General features: G+C 41.0%; 1 protein-coding gene across 1 annotated transcript in view; it reads right to left on the bottom strand.

The window, feature by feature from the left end:
• LOC139369629 (metabotropic glutamate receptor 8-like) overlaps positions 1–20,565 on the bottom strand; it is a 214,807-nt gene extending 194,242 nt beyond the window's left edge. The window contains exon 1 of the mRNA XM_071108896.1: positions 20,032–20,565. Coding sequence (XP_070964997.1) covers positions 20,032–20,565 — 534 coding nt within the window. The remainder of the gene's footprint in view (positions 1–20,031) is intronic.
• Positions 20,566–22,205: the final 1,640 nt, after the last annotated feature.

Raw genomic sequence — 22,205 nt, 5'->3', positions numbered from 1 at the left:
TTACCTGTAAACTTTTCCAAAACATTTCAAACTACTTTTGTAATACAACTGTAGGTATTTCTAAACGTATATAATCAAACCAATTGAAGACGGGATGATCTGTGTTCAATACAGGAGCAAAACAAACTGACGCTACTTTTCTGGTTACACGCCTCTATCAAAAGGTACACATGAAGTGACATTCGTTCTGAGCTATGGTACTTCTGCATTACACAAAGGAAAAAACTCAACCAATTTCTACAAACTGGTGACATCCAGTGGAAGCGGTAGGAACTGCAGGAAAGTCATATTGAAAAGACAGTGACTTAAAAAAAAAATCTGAATGGTTTGTCTTCGGGGTTTCGCCTGCTAAATAAGTTATGTTATACTCACAGACATGATTCAAACCGTTTTAGAAACTTCAGAGTGTTTTCAATCCAATACTAAAAATAATATTCATATATTAGGATCTGTGACAGAGTAGGAGGCAGCTCAGTTTTGGCACACTATTTATCCAAAAGTGAAAATGCTGCCCCCTACCCCAAACAGTTCTTATGGCTGCAATCCCATTAACGGGAGCGATATGACAACAGCCAGTTAAAGTGCAGGGCGCCAATTTCAAAACATCAGAAATCTCAGAATTAAAATTCTTCAAGCATACATGTATCTCATACCATTTTAAAGCTAATCTTGTTAATCCCACCACAGTGTCAGATTTCAAATATGCTTTACAGCAAAAGCACCACAAACTATTATGTTAGGTCACCACATAGCCACAGAAAAACACAGCCATTTTTCCAGCAAAAGATTTTCCAGCCAGAGTCACAAAAAACCACAAATAGAGATAAAATGAATCACTAACCTTTGATCATCTTCATCAGATGACACTCATAGGACTTCATGTTACACAATACATGTGTGTTTTGTTTGATAAAGTTCCTATTTATCAAAATATGAGTTTACATTGGCGCAGTACATTCACTAGTTCCAAAAACATCCAGTGATTTTGCATAGCCACATCATTCAACAGAAATAATCATCATAAATGTAGATGATAAAAGTTATACACATGGAATTATAGATATACCTCTCCTTAATGCAACCGCTGTGTCAGATTTTTTTTTTAAACCTTACGGAAAAAGAACCCATGCAATAATCTGAGACGGCGCTCAGAAGTAAACAATAGCCGCAATGATGGCGTCAACATAAACAAGAAATTACATGATAAATATTCCCTTACCTTTGATGATCTACATCAGAAAGCACTCCAGGAATCCCAGGTCCACAATAAATGTTTGTTTTGTTCGATAATGTCTGTTATTTATGTCCAAATACCTTCTTTTGTTAGCGCGTTTGGTATACATGTCCAAACGCTTATTCTGGTCAGCATTATATCTGACAAAAACTTCAAAAAGTTATATTACAGGTCGAAGAAACATTTCAAACTAAGTACAGAATCAATCATTAGGATATTTTTAACATATAGCTTCAATAAAGTTCCAACCGGAGTATTCCTGCGTGTCTTCATGAGCAATGGAACGCAAGTGGATACCATGAGGAATAAGCGTGATCAGAAAATGGCTGATTGCCAGACACCTGTTAGATTCTACTCTCACAACACCGTAGAAGTCTCATTCAAATTTCTATTGATGGTTGACATCTAGTGGAACCCCTAGCCAGTGCAACAGCATTAATATCTCAAGGGGATTTCATTGGGGACTCTGCTGAATACATACAAAGCTCAGATTTCTCCCTTCCTGTTTTGATTTCTCCTCTGGATTTTGCCTGCCATATGAGTTCTGTTATACTCACAGACATCATTCAAACAGTTTTAGAAACTTTAGAGTGTTTTCTATCCAATAATAATATGCATATATTAGCAACTGTGACTGAGGAGCAGGCCGTTTACTTTGAGCAACTTATTCATCCAAGGTACTCAATACTGCCCCCCAGCCATAAGAAGTTAGGGGCCTACCATCATGGTGACCCTGTGGCAATATGGACAGTCTCAACGAAGCGATTGCCTTGGTGATAAAGTGTGTGTGGTGATAAAGTATGTACTGATGTTTAAATTCATATGTTCCTTTCCCCCTTCCGAGAATGAATTGCACTATGTGGAGAGTTGAAACGCAATGACAATGGAGGTAATTTATGATTGTAAAGTGTAAGACGGTCTTCCATTTTTCCCCATGTTAATGCTTGTTTGATGAAAATGCTTGTGAGTCATTTCCTATTAGTTTGAGATTAATCTCAAAAGGGAGGAGATGTGGTGGATATGAAATAATAATGACATACTATACTGTTTAATTAGATAGACAATTCTCTTAAGTAAAAACAGCATAGTATATCGTTATATGTTAGTATTTTTACTGATACAGGCTTGTCTTGTGTGACTTCGTCATCAGTCTGGGTGTACAGATAAGAGCCATTTGGGTGCGACCTCAGTATGTGAAATCCTGTTTTCACAATCTACATGAACTTAGATGTGTGGAAACATGCAGGATGGAACCGACAATGATGGCAACATCAGCTATTTAAATCTGAACAGACGAGCTATATCAGCTTTTGCACACCATTTTCCGGTCCTGTTTCCACCCATCTGCTAAACTGCCAAGTAGACAAAATAGGTTGTACTTTTTCTATGAGAGGAGAGAGAACTCAGTTTTTTGGGCTTTCCTAACGATGCACTGATTTAGTGGTTGTTATTGATTCCTTCATTTTTGAAAGTCTTATAATAAAAGTTGTTTTGAAGGATACAGTCTATCTCCTTTTGGTTAGAATTACCACCACACAGCGCACACCACAGGTCAGCCTCATTCGGGTCAGAGACCTCAGTGGAGGGCCAAATACACTTGGACCACACTATCTTAAGGCGTCAACACCACAAGGCTAGGCTCACTGCCTAGTCACATGTGCTGATCATGTTCCGCGTAATTACTACATAACCTCGAAGCGGTACTGAATTGACACCTGGTAGAATTTACAGCCGGAAGAGTCTGGTACAAATTCCAGTTGGACTCCGAAGAAAGCTCTAACTAGATGTATTAAACCACACTGGGTCATACAGCTACAAACACAGTACACTACCGGTCAAAATTTTTAGAACACCACTCATTCAAGGGTTTTTCTTTATTTTTACTATTTATTACATTGTAGAATAATATTGAAGACATCAAAACTATGAAATAACACATATGGAATCATGTAGTAACCAAAAAAGTGTTAATCAAATCCAAATCTATTTTATATTTGATTCTTCAAATAGCCACCCTTTGCCTTGATGACAGCTTTGCACACTCTTGGAATTCTCTCAACCAGCTTTTTTGGTTACTACATGATTCCATATGTGTTATTTCATATAGTGGTTTCTCCACTAAAAGTTTTGTGATTATGCTGCGGGATTTGGAGGTAATTTGCGGTTTAGTACGTATGGTACACTGCGTTACAACTTCATTGCTCCAGACCAGCGTTAGAGTTAGAGAACTGAATATGCTTTTGGGTCCCAAGACGCTACTCTAACTGACAATGAATGGGCGACATAAATCTAAATAGAAACGGATAATTTTGCATGACTTCAGTATTACTTACTAAAACTGCTGTTACACTAAGGTTTATATTATTTTATTAGGATTATTTTGCCCTTACTGTAGTACTGTATCCCACCCCCGACCGTTCACATTGTACAGTGCCTGAGTGGCACAACGGTGCATAGCAGTGCAAGCTGTATTGCTACAGATGCTGGTTCAATACCTGCGCCAACTTGTACAGGTTTATGGTTTCTCTCCCTCTAAAAACAGAAAAAAATAATAAACTGGCTTTATTTACAAATTAGTAACAATGTCTCACCCCATGTTCAAGAATGGCCTTTCTCTCGCTCATTTTACATTATTTGAAAATTAAATAATCTCCAAAATGTTGTTATTTATTAAACAAAGGAAGTATTATTATTAATTTAGAACTATATAAAAGCCCCTTGGATATTCTCACAGATATATTATTAACCCTGTTATTAGCAGGACAAAATATATATATATTTGTCATATTGGTCATGGCTCCCGAGTGGCGATTGCCTTGCAGTTCTCCAGCTGTATTCACTGAAACAGCGGTGGGCGGTTCAAGGCATGAGGGCAGGGAGCACGAGATGGCCGCAGAGCAGAGCACAGAAGACCGACCTAGCCCATGAGGAAGGGAGGATGAGGAAGGGGGGTGGACCCCCACGCAGCCCCACTGGGTAGCACAGAGCAACACTTTTTAAGGGGCATTGCATTAACAATGGTGCTGACTAGAGAAAACATTCCCGCTGTTCTAGGTGCCAGTCTGCACGTTCAAACTAAAGCAATGTAATTAAGTGTACAGTTGTGGCCAAAAGCTTTGAGAATGACACAAATATAAATTTTCACAAAGTCTGCTGCCTCAGTTTGTATGATGGCAATTTGCATATACTCCAGAATGTTATGAAGAGTGATCAGATTAATTGCAATTAATTGCAAAGTCCCTATTTGCCATGCAAATTAACTGAATCCCCAAAAAACATTTCCACTGCATTTCAGCCCTGCCACAAAAGGACCAGCTGACATCATGTCAGTGATTCTCTCGTTAACACAGGTGTGAGTGTTGACGAGGACAAGGCTGGAGATCACTCTGTCATGCTGATTGAGTTCAAATAACAGTCTGGAAGCTTCAAAAGGAGGGTGGTGCTTGGAGTCATTGTTCTTCCTCTGTCAATCATGGTTACCTGCATGGAAACACGTGCCGTCATCATTGCTTTGCACAAAACGGGCTTCACAGGCCCGGAACATCAAGAACTTCAAGGGGAGCGGTTCAATTGTTGTGAAGAAGGCTTCAGGGCGCCCAAGAAAGTCCAGCAAGCGCCAGGACCGTCACCTAAAGTTGATTCAGCTTCAGGATCGGGGCACCACCAGTACAGAGCTTGCTCAGGAATGGCAGCAGGCAGGTGTGAGAGCATCTGCATGCACAGTGAGGTGAAAACTTTTGGAGGATGGCCTGGTGTCAAGAAGGGCAGAAAAGAAGCCCCTTCTCTCCAGGAAAAGCATCAGGGACAGACTGATATTCTGAAAAAGGTACAGGGATTGGACTGCTGAGGACTGGGGTAAAGTCATTTTCTCTGATGAATCCCCTTTTCGATTGTTTAGGGCATCCGGAAAAAAGTTTGTCCGAAGAAGACAAGGTGAGCGCCACCATCAGCCCTGTGTCATGCCAACAGTAAAGCATCCTGAGACCATTCATGTGTGGGGTTGCTTCTCAGCCAAGGGAATGGGCTCACCAACACATCCTCCGAGAGCAACTTCTACCAACCATCCAGGAACAGTTTGGTGACTAACAATGCCTTTTCCAGCATGATGGAGCACCTTGCCATAAGACAAAAGTGATAACTAAGTGGCTAAGGGAACAAAACATCAATATTTTGGGTCCATGGCCAGGAAACTCCCCAGACCTTAATCCCAATTGAGAACTTGTGGTCAATCCTCAATAGGCAGGTGGACAAACAAAAACCTACAAATTCTGACAAACTCCAAGCATTGATTATGCAAGAATGGGCTGCCATCAGTCAGGATGTGGCCCAGAATTTAATCGACAGCCTGCCAGGGCGGATTGCAGAGGTCTTGAAAAAGAAGGATCAACACTGCAAATATTGACTCTTTGCATCAACTTCATGTAATTGTCAATAAAAGCCTTTGACACTTATGAAATGCGTGTAATTATACTTCAGTATTCCATAGTAACATCTGACAAAAATATCTAAAGACACTGAAGCAGCAAAATTTGTGAACAAACTACAGTTTTGGCAAAATTGGTTAGGACATCTACTTTGTGCATGACTTTGTGCAAGTAATTTTTCCAACAATTGTTTACAGACAGATTATTTAACTTATCACTCACTGTGTCACAATTCCACTGGGTCAGAAGTTTACATACACTAAGTTGACTGTGCCTTTAAACAGCTTGGAAAATTCCAGAAATCGATGTCATGGCTTTAGAAGCTTCTGATAGGCTAATTTACATAATTTGAGTCAATTGGAGGTCTACCTGTGGATGTGTTTCAAGGCCTACCTTTAAACTCAGTGCCTCTTTGCTTGACATCATAGGAAAATCTAAAGAAATCAGCCAAGACCTAAAAAAAAAGAATTGTAGACCTCCACAAGTCTGGTTCATCCTTGGGAGCAATTTCCAAACGCCTGAAGGTACCACGTTCATCTGTACAAACAATAGTATGCAAGTATAAACACCATGGGACCACGTAGCCATCATACCTCTCAGGAAGGAGACATGTTCTGTCTCCTAGAGATGAACGTACTTTGGATGGGAGAGGTGTAAATCAATCCCAGAACAACAGCAAAGGACCTTGTGAAGATGCTGGAGAAACAGGTACAAATGTGTCTATATCCACAGTCTATATCCACAGTAAAACGAGTCCTATATCGACATAACCTGAAAGGCCGCTCAGCAAGGGAGAAGCCACTGCTCCAAAACCGCCATAAAAAAACCAGACTACGATTTGCAAATGCACATTCATCTGGTCTGATGAAACAATAATAGAACTGTTTGGCCATAATTACCATCGTTATGTTTGGAGGAAAACGGGGGAGCCTTGCAAGCTGAAGAACAACATCCCAACCGTGAAGCACGGGGGTGGCAGCATCATGTTGTGGTGGTGCTTTGCTGCAGGAGAGACTGGTGCACTTCACAAAATAAATGGCATCACGAGGAAAGAAATTTATGCTGATATATTGAAGCAACATCTCAAGACGTCAGTCAGGAAGTTAAAGCTTGGTCGCAAATGTGTTTTCGAAATGGACAATGACCCCAAGCATACTTCCAAAGTTGTGGCAAAATGGCTTAAGGACAACAAAGTCAAGGTATTGGAGTGGCCATCACAAAGCCCTGACATCGACCCTATAGAAAATTTGTGGGCAGAACTGAAAAAGCGTGGCCTACAAACCTGACTCAGTTACACCAGCTCTGTCAGCAGGAAGGGGACAAAATTCACCCAACTTATTGTGGGAAGCTTGTGGAAGGCTACCCGAAACGTTTGACCCAAGTTAAACTATTTAAAGGCAATGCTACCAAATACTAATTGAGTGTATGTAAACTTCTGACCCACTGGGAATGTGATGAAAGAAATACAAGCTGAAATAAATCATTCTCTCTGCTATTATTCTGACATTTCACATTCTTAAAATAAAGTGGTGATCCTAACTGACCTAAGACAGGGACTTTTGAGTAGGATTAAATGTCAGGGATTGTGAAAAACTGAGTTTAAATGTATTTGGCTAAGGTGTATGTAAACTTACGACTTCAACTGTACATAAAGCTGAGTGACTCACTCATCCACAGCTTTGGATCAAAATAAATAAGTACCAACATTCTTTCTGGTAGTCTTTAATAAAGATATGTTTTGGTTATCCTTACCAGGACACCATGTACAGTATTATAATAGCCATTATGGGCTATTAGCAGGACAATTTACCTTTACCAACACCTCTCTGTATTTGGATACTTCGTGGAAGGTGGCTCCTGATTTAGATGGGGGGCTCCTGCAGTGCAAAATGCGTTGCTACAGATGCAGGATCGATACCCATGCTGGCTGCCACCGGGAGACCCATTAGGCGGTTTTTGGTTTTAATTTAGAATCCTCCAATCCTCTATTTGTAATTATTGGCTGAGAGTCACGTCATATTTTTTTATTTACTGTAGGCCTACCGTAGGCCACATGAGTCTCACTGTTGTTGAGTAATGTGCTGATAAAAGTGGTGTATGTCTTATTTATTTAAAAAGCACATTAAAGTTAGAAGCAATAGGATTTGAAGCAATGGCCTACAACTATTTTTGCACCGTTTCGCATTGCTCTGAGACAAGCATGGGGAATTATCTGGATAAATCAACAAGATTTTTATTTTCACTGAATCTCCGTTTGGGTATTGGTTAGACTACAATTATACAATTAGGATGTAGAAATGTTATGCTCTTAGTGTAACCTTTATTTAACTAGGCAAGTCAGTTAAGAACAAATTCTTATTTACAAGGACAGCCTACTCCTTCCTCCCTGTCGGGGAATTGAACCCCGGTCTCCTCGCGTGCCCGCACGACACGGGGATTCTTTAGCTAAATAGCCCAGTATTGTAGCCCACTCCCGACCGTCACGTTGTACAGCTCCATATTTTCCATTCCATCCTAACGGAAACCCAGAGGGTTTTTCATTTTTCTTGGAATAGAAATACCATAATATTAATCAATTTAATTAAGCAACATTTCTTAAAATCAGTATACATATACTATGTTCTTACAAAAAAGGTTTGAAATTGTCTAGTACAGCCACTATTGAAGGCTATCAAATGCTTCTCAAAGATCCCCTCTGGTGGTCAAACTAGCACTAACTTGTATTTATGGTACCAGTGGTTCACACTTTACTGCCCCTCAGCCATAAGAAGTTTTGAGTAGCTTGGATGAATAAGGTGCCCAGAGTAAACTGCCTGCTACTCAGGCCCAGAAGCTAAGATATGCATATTATTAGTATAGCTGAATAGAAACACTCTGTTTGAATGATGTCTGTGAGTATAACAGAACTCATATGGCAGGCAAAAACCTGAGAAAAAAATCCAGCCAGGATGTGGGAAATCTGAAGTTTGCAGGTTTTCATGTCTTTGCCTATCCAATATACAGTGTAAAATTTTGTCCGATTGCAATTCCTAAGGCTTCCACTAGATGTCAACAGTCTTCAAAGCCTTGTTTCAGGCTTCTACTGTGAAGGGGGAGAGAATAAGAGCTGTTTGAGTCAGGTGTCTGCCAGAATGTCATGAGCTCAGTCTCGCGCGTGGCCGTGGGCACGAGCTTTGTTCATTTTCCTTTCTAAAGACAAAGGAATTGTCCGGTTGGAGTATTATTGAAGATTTATGATAAAAACATCCTAAAGATTGATTCTATACATCGTTTGACATGTTTCTACGAACTGTCATGGAACTGTCGTCTGAACTAAGTGCCTGCGCCTTGTGAATATGGATTTGTGAACTAAACTTGTGAACAAAAGGGAGGTATTTGGACATAAATTATGGACTTTATCGAACAAAACAAACATTTATTGTGGAACTGGGATTCCTGGGAGTGCATTCCGATGAAGATCATCAAAGGTAAGTGAATATTTATAATGCTATTTCTGTCTTCTGTTGACTCCACAACATGGCGGGTATCTGTATGGCTTGTTTTGGTCTCTGAGCACTGTACTCAGATTATTGCATGGTGTGCTTTTTAAGTAAAGCTTTATTGAAATCTGACACAGCGGTTGCATTAATGAGAATTCCATGTATAACACTTGTATTTTCAGCAACATTTATGATGAGTATTTCTGTAAATTGATGTGGCACTGCAAAATCAACGGATGTTTTGGAAGCAAAACATTACTGAACATATCGCGCCAATGTAAACTGAGATTTTTGGATAGAAATATGAACTTTATCGAACAAAACATACATGTATTGTGTAACATGAAGTCCTATGAGTGTCATCTGATGAAGATCATCTGATGACTGATCATAATCTTGATGTGATTGACCTGACTGAAACATGGCTTAAGCCTGATGAATTTACTGTGTTAAATGAGGCCTCACCTCCTGGTTACACTAGTGACCATATCCCCCGTGCATCCCGCAAAGGCAGAGGTGTTGCTAACATTTACGATAGCAAATTTCAATTTACAATTTTTTAAAATGTTTTTGTCTTTTGAGCTTCTAGTCATGAAATCTATGCAGCCTACTCAATCACATTTTATAGCTACTGTTTACAGGCCTCCTGGGCCATATACAGCATTCCTCATTGAGTACCCTGAATTCCTATCGGACCTTGTAGTCAAAGCAGATAATATTCTCATTTTTGGTGACTTTAATATTCACATGGAAAAGTCCACAGACCCACTCTAAAAGCCTTTCGGAGCCATCATCGACTCAAGTGGGTTTTGTCCAACATGTCTCTGGACTTACTCACTGTCACAGTCATACTCTGGACCTAGTTTTGTCAAATGGGATAAATGTTGTGGATCTTAATGTCTTTCCTCATAATCCTGGACTATCGGACCACCATTTTATTACGTTTGAAATTGCAACAAATAATCTGCTCATACCCCAACCAAGAAGCATCAAAAGTCGTGCTATTAATTCACAGACAACACAAATATTCCTTGATGTCCTTCCAGACTCCCTCTGCCTACCCAAGGACGTCAGAGGACAAAAATCAGTTAACCACCTAACTGAGGAACTCAATTTAACCTTGCGCATTACCCTAGATGCAGTTGCACCCCTAAAAACTAAAAACATTTATCATAAGAAACTAGGTCCCTGGTATACAGAAAATACCCGAGCTCTGAAGCAAGCTTCCAGAAAATTGGAACGAAATGGCGCCACACCAAAATGGGAGTCTTCCAACTAGCTTGGAAAGACAGTACCGTGCAGTATCGAAGAGCCCTTACTGATGCTCGATCATCCTATTTTTCCAACTTAATTGAGGAAAATAAGAACAATCCTAAATTTATTTTTGATACTGTCGCAAAGCTAACTAAAAAGCAGCATTCCCCAAGTGAGGATGGCTTTCACTTCAGCAGTGATAAATTCATGAACTTCTTTGAGGAAAAGATCATGATTATAAAGAAAGCAAATTACGGACTCCTCTTTAAATCTGCGTACTCCTTCAAAGCTCAGTTGTCCTGCACAACTCTGCCAGGACCTAGGATCAAGAGAGACACTCAAGAGTTTTAGTACTATATCTCTTGACACAACGATGGAAATAATCATGGCCTCTAAACCATCAAGCTGCATACTGGACCCTATTCCAACTAAACTACTGAAAGAGCTTCCTGTGCTTGGCCCTCCTATGTTGAACATAATAAATGGCTCTCTATCCACAGGATGCGTACCAAACTCACTAAAAGTGGCAGCAATAAAGCCTCTCTTGAAAAAGCCAAACCTTGACCCAGAAAATATTTTAAAACTATGGGCCTATTTCGAAACTTCCATTCCTCTCAAAATGTTTACAAAAGACTGTTGCGCAGCAACTCCCTGCCTTTCTGAAGACAAACAATGTATACGAAATGCTTCAGTCTGGTTTTAGACCCCATCATAGCACTGAGACTGCACTTGTGAAGGTGGTAAATGACCTTTTAATGGCATCAGACTGAGGCTCTGCATTTGTCCTCGTGCTCCTAGACCTTAGTGCTGCTTTTGATACCATCGATCACCACATTCTTTTGGAGAGATTGGAAACCCAAATTGGTCTACACGGACAAGTTCTAGCCTGGTTTAGATATTATCTGTCAGAAAGATATTAGATTGTCTATGTGAATGGTTAGTCCTCTGTGAATGGTTTGTCCTCTGTAAATTTCGGTGTTCCTCAAGGTTCCGTTTTAGGACCACTATTGTTTTCACTATATATTTTACCTCTTGGGGATGTCATTCGAAAACATAATGTTAACTTTCACTGCTATGTGGATGACACACAGCTGTACGTTTCAATGAAACATGGTGAAGCCCCAAAATTGCCCTCGCTAGAAGCCTGTGTTTCAGACATAAGGAAGTTTACTGCTAACCTTACTGCTAACCTACAAATCATTACATGGGCTTGCTCCTACCTATCTCTCTGATTTGGTCCTGCCGTACATCCTTATATGTACGCTACGGTCACAAGACGCAGGCCTCCTAATTGTCCCTAGAATTTTTAAGCAAACAGCTGGAGGCAGGGCTTTCTCCTATGGAGCTCCATTATTATGGAATGGTCTACCTACCCATGTGAGAGATGCAAACTCGGGCTCTCAACCTTTAAGTCTTTACTGAAGACTCATCTCTTCAGTGGGTAATATGATTGAGTGTAGTCTGGCCCAGGAGTTTGAAGGTGAACGGAAAGGCTCTGGAGCAACGAACCACCCTTGCTGTCTCTGCCTGGCCAGTTCCCCTCTTTCCACTGGGGTTCTCTGCCTCTAACCCTATTACAGGGGCTGAGTCACTGGCTTACTGTTGCTCTTTCATGCCGTCCCTAGGAGGGGTGCGTCACTTGAGTGGGTTGAGTCACTGATGTGATCTTCCTGTCTGGGTTGGCACTACTGTGATTATTATTATTTGACCATGCTGGTCATTTATGAACATTTGAACATCTTGGCCATGTTCTGTTATAATCTCCACCCAGCACAGCCAGAAGAGGACTGGCCACCCCTCATAGCCTGGTTCCTCTCTAGGTTTCTTCCTAGGTTTTGGCCTTGCTAGGGAGTTTTTCCTAGCCACCGTGCTTCTACACCTGCATTGCTTGCTGTTTGGGGTTTTAGGCTGGGTTTCTGTACAGCACTTTGAGATATCAGCTGATGTACGAAGGGCTATATAAATACATTTGATTTGATCAAAGGTTAGTGGTTCATTTTATCTCTATTTCTGCTTTTTGTGACTCCTCTCTTTGGCTGGAAAAATGGCTGTTTTTCTGTGACTAGGTGTTGACCTAACATAATCATATGGTGTGCTTTTGCTGTAAAGCCTTTTTGAAATCGGACACTGTGGTGGGATTAACAACAAGTGTGTCTTTAAAATGGTTGTATGTTTGAGGAATTTTAATTATGAGATTTCTGTTGTTTGAATTTGGCACCCTGCATTTTCACTGGCTGTTGTCAAATCGATCCCGTTAACGGGCTTTCAGCCGTAAGAAGTTAAATAACGTGCCATAGAATTCTGTGGCACCATGCAATCTGTGCTGCAGTACGCTGCAACTTTTAAAGGACAAACCACTGTAGTTTTGATGTCTTCACTATTATTCTACAATGTAGAAAATAGTAAAAATAAAGAAAAACCATTGAATGAGTAGGTGTTCTAAAACCTTTGACCGGTAGTGTATGCTTATACATGCAAATATATTTATAACCACCATTTGTGCCCTCTTCCCAGACAAGCCCTTCCCCCTCCTAAGTCTAGGATGTACAATGAATCTCTATGGCTAGGCAGGTGGTGTTATCGTCCCATCCCGAGTCCGGAACCTTTGGTACTCCTCCACACATCTCCCGGTCTTCTTTACGGTCAGGAGAGGCTTTGAGACTAGGGAGTATACATTCTGGCAGCTTGCCTCAGTCCCTTGTTAATTTTCCGGACTCATACACAAAGGGCTATTTGAGAATAAGCAACCCATTCATACTCAAGTGAATATATTGACGCAAAAAATATTGAGAGAAAATAATGATATATAACAGTGAAGCTATAACATACTGAGAGACGAATAATGATATAAAAATATGATATAAGACCACGTCATAGGGCAGTAGTTTACAATCTATTAAATCTAACACATGCCTCCGATCTCACCCTTACGAAAACCTTCTGTCTCAGAGACAGGCCCTCTTTGTTATATGATTATAAACATACTAAAACATGCTCAAGTCCATAGCCTCGGGGGGTAGGGGTGCAGCACCCACTAAATTTATTTAAATTAAATTAAAATTGAAATATTTTACTCACAAAAGTAGTGCACTGGGACTTTATTACTATTAGCGGACCAATACAGATGTCTGTAACGCGTACAAAAACATTATTTCAGCATCTCCACTTTGGCAAAAAAGATAGTTGTATAATCAACCTTTTCATGCGTGAGTTCCAAATATCTCTAAGTCACCCCAGTGTGAGTTGTTTTATGCACGTGATGTCAGAATGCACTCACTGCTTCAAAACGTGATTGACACAACAGGACAGTTAGCCTATAGATAATTAGCAGGCAGCGCGGGTTATGTTTCAACTTGTCATTTTGAAATGATTTTCTAACAACATTTATTTTCGAACAACCGTTTGAATTGATGAGTGTTCCACCTCCTAATTAATTCACATAGAAGTAGCCCATTTCATTGTTGCGGACAATTTATGTTTGAGGCTTTAAAACTTCTTAGGGCTGCAATCCCGTTAACGGGATGATATGACAACAGCCAGTGAAAAACAACAGAAATCTCATAATTCAAATTCCTCAAACATACATGTATCTATCTATAATTCCACCACAGTGTCCGATTTCAAATAGGCTTTACAGCGAAAGCACCACAAACGATTATGTTAGGTCACCACCAAGCCAAAGAAAAACGCAGCTATTTTTCAAGCCAAAGAGAGGAGTCACAAAAAGCACAAATAGAGATAAAATTAATCACTAACCTTTGATGATCTTCATCAGATGACACTCCTAGGACTTCATGTTACACAATAAAGGTATGTTTTGTTTGATAAAGTTCATATTTATACAAAAGATCTTAGTTTATATTGGCGAGTTATGTTCACTAGTTCCAAAAACATCCAGTGATTTTGCATAGCCACATCGATTCAACAGAAATACTCATCATAAATGTAGATGATAATACAAGTTATACACATGGAATTATAGATTTCCCTCTCCTTAATGCAACTGCTATGTCAGATTTTTTTTTAAAGCAAACCATGCAATAATCTGAGATGGCGCTCAGAAAATAAGTAACATTTTGTTGGAGTCAACAGATACCAGAAATCATATTATAAATATTCCCTTACCTTTGATGATCTTCATCAGAATGCACTCCCAGGAATCCTAGTTCCACAATAAATTCTTGATTTGTTCGATAATGTCCATTATTTATGTCCAAGTAGCTACTTTTGTTAGTGCGTTAGGTACACATATCCAAACGCTAGTGCAGGTCCCGCATAACTTCGGACAAAAACTTCAAAAAGTTATATTACAGGTCGAAGAAACATTTCAACTAAGTATAGAATTAATCTTTAGGGTGTTGTTATCATAAATCTTCATTCAAGTTCCAACCAGAGAATTCCTTTGTGTCTAGAGAAGCAATGGAACGCAGGTCGATATCATGTGGAATGCGTGTTACCAGGAAATGGCTCTCTGCCAGTAACCTGACTCATTCAGCTCTTATTCAGGCCCACAACACAGTAGAAGCCTCATTCAAGTTTCTAAAGACGGTTGACATCTAGTGCACGCCCAATTTTTCAGTTTTTGATTTGTTAAAAAAGTTTGACATATCCAATAAATGTCGTTCTACTTCATGATTGTGTCCCACTTGTTGTTGATTCTTCACAAAAAAATACAGTTTTATATATTTATGTTTGAAGCCTGAAATGTGGCAAAAGGTCGCAAAGTTCAAGGGGGCCGAATACTTTCCCAAGGCACTGTAAGTGCTTTATTTTCTTTATTTTCTGTATATCGTGTTGTCGTTTCTATTCATATAGTATGTATGTATGAAGCATAATGTATTTACAGTTTTATTGACATGTTTTTAAGTTCTGGTGACAAATAATGCATTCTGAAATTTGCATCGATTTTAATGGACACCTATGAAGTGTGTAAAATACGTTTTTGAAGGTTGTACTGATTATGATGAGCTAAAGCTAAGCTTTTTGCAAGCTATGTCTGGCGCCATGTTTGTTGACATAATACAATGCATTCTGGGTGTCACATAAATGTCTGTCAGACCAAAGATGTTAGAGGTGACGGAATGGTTCAATCATATTTTTCAAGTAAACTTCCGTAAGTGAATGATTGTAGACAACATCCATACTGCAAACAGTCCAAACTCATCTTGCCTCTTCTTATTATCTTTGGTTGACGCGAAAAAACAAACATGGTGTCACGCACAAACTACCCATCGTCGGATTACTTTCGATTTTTAGAAAGTGATTTACTCAATTAATTCGATCAATGGTGAGCTCACCTGTGATGTGATGAATTATAAATAGTAATTGCTATTAGCTAAGTTATATTGTGGTTTCTGTCAGCCGAGAGTTAGCTAAATATGACTGCTCGTGTTACGTCAATCTTTCCTCAGTTAGCGTAAGAACTAATATAGCCTACATTTTCAGGTTTGGATGATTGCGTTACGCTGTCGCTACTTCTGTGAATGTCTGAACAGTGCATCCAAAAATAAACTGGTCACATTCAAGATATAACTTTGTAAGGACTGTATTTGTGAAAAATGTTCCTGTGAAAAAACAGTGTCACCAGCTCAAACGCTGACTGTTGCGTCAATCGAAACTGGACGGTCTAAATAAGCGTTCTAATCACACAGGTTTGAGCGTTACATTGCAAGGACCACTGTAGAATGATCACACCAGTTTGTTGGTACGTGTCAAATCGTTAAGAAGTGTACCTTGCAAGATTCAACAATTGGAATTGTAAGAAGATGTTGCCCTGTCCCTTTCTCTGTGATTGTCATTCATTGGAATCCAGAAAGAACAAAACCCTGTCCTCAAACTTTAACATTAAAAGGTGCAGAACTATGTGAAAGACACAAAACATCTGCATTATGTAAAACATTTTCCTACATCAAATGACAGCTACAATTTTGTGCAGTATTAATTTAACATCCTTACAAACCACTTAATGTAAATGTACATTACTGTATTGTACATAGGCTGGTCACCGCTAGCTGCTAGTTTTCTGGAGCATATTGGACTGTTAGCTGAATAAGATCCATTGGCCAATTTCTTGGGCCATGATACCTATTTTGCCAATTGGACTTGGACCTCTCTGCTACTCGGAACCCTACTAATCCATCACGACTGGTCTATCGACGTCACCGCACACGGAGACTATAACTGACTTTCCTCTGTTGAGACGTCCCTCTAAGGCCCTTCTGCTAGCTTGCTAGCCCCGGCCCCCAGCTGTGCCCTGGACACCATATGTGAATTGATTGCCCCCCATCTATCTTCAGAGCTCATGCTGCTAGGTGACCTAAACTGGGACATGCTTAACACCTCGGTCATCCTACAATCTAAGCTTGATGCCCTCAATCTCACACAAATTATCAACGAACCCACCAGGTACAACCCCAAATCCGTAAACACGGGCACCCTCATACATATCATTCTAACCAACTTGCCCTCCAAACACAGCTCTGCTGTTTTCAACCAAGATGTCAGCGATCACTGCCTCATTGCCTGCATCTGTAATGGGTCTGCGGTCAAATGACCACCCCTCATCGCGATCAAACGACCACCCCTCATCACTGTCAAAAGCTCCCTAAAACACTTCAGCGAGCAGGCCTTTCAAATCGACCTGGCCCGGGTATCCTGGAAGGATATTGATCTCATCCCGTCAGTAGAGGACGCCTGGTTATTCTTTAAAAGTGCCTTCCTCACCATCTTAAATAAACATGCCCCATTCAAAAAATGTAGAACAGGAACAGATATAGCCCTTGATTCTCTCCAGACCTGACTGCCCTTGACCAGCACAAAAACATCCTGTGGTGTTCTGCATTAGCATCTAATAGCCCTCATGATATGCAACTTTTCAGGGAAGTTAGGAACCAATATACACAGGCAGTTAGGAAAGCTAAGGCTAGCTTTTCAAACAGAAATGTGCATCCTGTAGCACAAACTCAAAAAAGTTCTGGGACACTGTAAAGTCCATGGAGAATAAGAGCACCTCCTCCCAGCTGCCCACTGCACTGAAGCTAGGAAACACTGTCTCCACCGATAAATCCACTATAATTGAGAATTTCAATAAGCATTTCTCTACGGCTGGCCATGCTTTCCACCTGGCTACCCCTACCCCGATCAACAGCCCTCCACCCGCCACAGCAAATTGCCCAAGCCTCCGCCATTTCTCCTTCACTCAAATCTAGATAGCTGATGTTCTGAAAGAGCTGCAAAAACTGGACCACTACAAATCAGCCGGGCTAGACAATCTGGACCCTCTCTTTCTAAAATGATCTGCCGAAATTGTTGCAAGCCCTATTACTAGCCTACTGTAAGTTGCTTTGTATAAGAGGGTCTACTAAAATGGAAAAGGAATGAATAAACCATATCAGAATTCACATAGAAATAAGTTGTATTTCAAGAACCTGGAAAACAATCGCAGCACCCCCACCCCCAAACTACTTCTCGTGGCTAACACTAGTCAGTTTCTAACACTGTTGTCCCAAAATCTAATTACAGCAAATTACACAAATACAGTGCATAGTAATACTGAATGTGTGTAAATTATGGATGATCAAATCCATATGGTTTTGTACACTTTGGATGGAAAATTAATGGATTTCGGAACTCTATAGGGAGCGATTTCGAACTTTAAACATGGTTTTATCCTGCAAAGACTGGTTGTGACTTGGAACCTGAACTTAATTGAGGAAACCCAGTTTGGAATGACAGGTCAATGGGATCGCCCCGAGGTCTACATCCATTTTAAACTGCAACTACATCACCACTAACCCCAATTGTTAAAGGTTGGGATTGGGTGAAAGAGAAAGCTGATCACGGAACAGCACTTAGGGGAAAACAATTCAGAGTTCCTCTTGTCTTGGGGATGAAGCTGTGCATATCCACTCCATTACTAAGACTGTAATTGGGCCAGCCCCTCAGCACATGGATCGATAGTGACAAAAGCACAGTCTGTTTATGGGAGTCAATCACAGGTGACTGGTTGCTCCTTAATTGGGAAGGACAGGCTCATAGTAATGGCTGGAAAGGAATAAATGGAATGGTATCAAACATCAAACGCATCTCTTCCACTCCACTCCAGCCATTCTTATGAGACATCCTCCTCCCCTCAGCAGCCTCCTGTGAAGTCAATGGAGTGTAAAATCTGAGCTTTTGTGTCCAGGATGTAACGTATCCTTCACCAGACATTGATATGTTGTTTTTTCTGAGACTTGCATTGTCACCGGGAGGTGTCAAATGGAGGGGGGTGGGGAGGTCTGAACTAAGAACTGTGAGAAATAATTTAATTGTGTTCAAAACAATGGGTTGTAGTTCATAATGTACTGCATCTAGCAGATAGTTTACATTATCCACTTTGTTAGGGCAGCACCTATCAGCCTGTCAGGCCCTTCCTCTCCCTTGTTCTGACCTCTGATGCGACCTGCTATTCCATCAGTATTTAATTCACAGTCAAGACATTGCTCATGCCGCTGCTTTAGGCTGGAGATTCAACCTGTCGGGTCATTCTCCACTTTCACCTTTTCTCCTCAAGCAGATCACTGAATATTTATACTCTCCTCCATGTTGGGTAAGTAATATCTGTGCTGACCATGAAAAGGATAATGGCTGTATTAGATTAATGCAACATATCAATGCAGGTCTATCACATTTCCCACATTGTATTTTTAGATCCAGAGCAGTTGCTTTCTGTATTACAAAGAAGGGAGACAAAGGATGCTGTTTTGAGAGCAATATGCTGCAATATCACGATCAAGGTCAATTAAATCACAGAAACACTGGGCATGGTATATGTTTCCTTTTGGACAGTTCACTTAGTTAGCCCAGACAAAATAATGGGACTAATGCATAGCTATTGAGAACAATACACCTTGTCAGGCTGACACTACATATTCCAACAACTATGTGCTAAAGTACATCTCATTCACTTCTCTCTGGGAACCAAAACTCCATACCGTAGTCAGTCATTTCACATCACTGGTTTGACCTTTTCGTGTGTCTACCACTGGTCAGCTGCTGACATCAGACCTGATTGGCATGCAATAACTGTTATAAGCTATCATTGATAGTTTACAGCCCTCTGGGGTTAGAAGTAAAACCTATTTTAGTAACGCTGACTATATTCTAATGGGGTATCGGGTAACTGAGTTTAATCTGCTTCAATAGCGAACATGCCAAGCACACAGAACAAACGTCTCAATGCCAGAGCAATATTGTCAAACCATAACCTTGCTAATACCCAATGGCAACAGGACAGGATGATGATGGTTGTGTCTAGAAAATCTCTCGATTTTTAACAAAGGCCCAGCCACTAGCTTGAGAGAGGAAAATAGTTATCTAAATAAAGGCCGTTGCATAATGTTTTTATGACGACACCCCACCAAGCCTATGGAAGCCCCATCTGCATTCTAATGTCCAAGACAGCGGAACAAAGCCTGCTACGCTAACCAACCGAACCTTGAAGGGATGACTCGTCATAAATCTTTGACCCTTTCACAGACTTCAGAGTAGACTAGACCTTAGCCTGAGTCAAACCTAAGCTTAAATAATATTGAAAACAAGGACTATGGGAAAAAATAAACACAATCCCATTTTCAAATAGCGGAAACAGAATCCTCACCTTGAAGAGCCGCAGGATGTTGGCCACCATGATGGACACCGAGCTAGCCGCTGCCCCTATGACCCCCACCACCTTATCCGGCTTGGCAAAGATGGGTGCGTCCCCGTTGGCGCAGCGCACGTCTGAGCCATCCCTCTCGATGAGTGCCTGAACGAAGGTCAGTGACTGCTCCAGGGCATAGGTGTCTCTGGAACACGTGTCCAGGATGCGCGCCCCCAGGGTCACGTTCGGTAGCAGCTCTGGGTCCTTGTTGATCAGGTCAATGGCAAACAGCATGGCCTCCAGCCTATGAATGCCCTTCTCTTTCTTCAGCTCCCCGCAGGGCACTCCTCTCTCGCCACGGGAGTGCACAGGGAATAGGCCACCCAGCATGATGTCACCGTCCAGCCGGATAGAATGGGCGTACTCCTGCAGAGGCAGCTGCGGGTCCGAGACCTTCTGAGTGGCAGAGACCAACAGCCAGTAGCATTTGGTAGTCAGTAGGAAGAGGAAGCAATAACGGGAGAGGGAGGGGTGTTTGGACTCCCTGGCCATGGTGGTAGCAGTGCGGGTGAGTGGGATAGTGGGTCAGGGGAGGGATGGTGTAGCACTGGAAGATCGGAGCAGCAGGCAGCTGGTGGGTGGTGGTGGGTGCACAGGGTGGGGCGTACCATGGGTGCCCCTCTCTAAATCAGGGTAGGGTTAGGGATGATTACCTCTTGGTTTCAAAGAGCTGATGATGCATGTTCCTGGCATCACTGGGAAGGGGGTGCAGTTTGAGTGATATAAGGGAGCTGGAGAGAAGAGAGGCTGAGTTTCTCACACTGGCTGGACAGTGGTGATCTCTCTCTGCAATCCTTGGCATCACATGCTCAAAAGACCCTGTTTGTGATGTGAGACAAAGGGAAATACAATTAATCTGTTACACAATGTAGGGTTGAGCTCTCTATTAGACACAGGCACATAAGTCATGAAACATATACAGAGAGGTCCGGAATTACTGGATCCCTTTATAAAGAAGACTGTATGAAATAAATAAGTACAGAGGTATATTGTATGCAAAGAAAATGCAACAATTGTATTATCTTATAATAATGCAATTGTCCAGAGAAAGATTTTTCAGTACTCCAGCACCCTCCCCTTGCAAGATATCGCCACTGAGCCTGTTTCTAAAATGTTTTATGAGATTGGAGAACACATTGGGAGGGACCTTAGACCATTCCTCCATACAAAATATTTCTCAATCCTTGATATCCTTAAACTGAGTTTATGGACTGCCCTCTTTATTTCAAACCACATGTTTTTAATAAGGTTCCAGTCCGGAGACCACTGCAAAATGTGGATTTTTCTTTGAGGATTTAAATGTGTGCTTGGGGATATTATCTTGCTTGAAGATCCACTTGCGGCCAAGACTCCTGGCATAGGCAACCAGGTTTTTGGCTAGAATATTCTAGTACTCGGTAAAGTTCATGATGCCATTGACCTTAACAAGGGCCCCAGGACCAGTGGAAGAAAAATACCCCATAATATCAAGATCCACAACCATATTTTACAGTATGGATTAGGTATTTTCTGCATGAGCATTGTTCTTTCTAAGACCAAACCCACGTATCATATGACCATAACACCGGTTCCAATCCAAGTGCCAATGCCGTTTAGCAAATTCCAGGCGGTGCTATGGTCAGATGACATGAAAATAGAGCTCTTTGGCCCAGACACCAATGGTGGATTACTTGTTAAACAAAATCTCTATCTCTGAGCAATTGTATTAGTATAAAATAATTTTAAAAATTGGAACATAGCTCAGTATTTATTTTATAGTGTTTTTACTCATCTGTATCAAGGGATCCAATAATTCCGGACCCCGCTCTATAAGAAAGGCATACGACCACACGCAAAGTCCCATATGCTGTTTCTCCTCGCTCTTTCTCAAACACATACACTATATATATACACAAAAGTATGTAGACACACCTTCAATATATATATACACAAAAGTATGTGGACACCCCTTCAAATTAGTGGATTTGGCTATTTCAGCCACACCTATTGCTGACAGGTCTATAAAATTGAGCACACAGCCATGCAATCTCCATAGGAAAAGATTGGCAGTAGAATGGCCTTCCTGAAGAGCTCAGTGACGTTCAACGTGGCACCGACATAGGAGGCCACCTTTCCAACAAGTCCGTTCGTCA

This window comes from Oncorhynchus clarkii, chromosome 2 (assembly GCF_045791955.1).
Source record: "Oncorhynchus clarkii lewisi isolate Uvic-CL-2024 chromosome 2, UVic_Ocla_1.0, whole genome shotgun sequence".
Taxonomy (NCBI): domain Eukaryota; kingdom Metazoa; phylum Chordata; class Actinopteri; order Salmoniformes; family Salmonidae; genus Oncorhynchus; species Oncorhynchus clarkii.
Note: the sequence above shows the minus strand (reverse complement) of the source record. Positions and strands in the feature narration are given on the sequence as shown.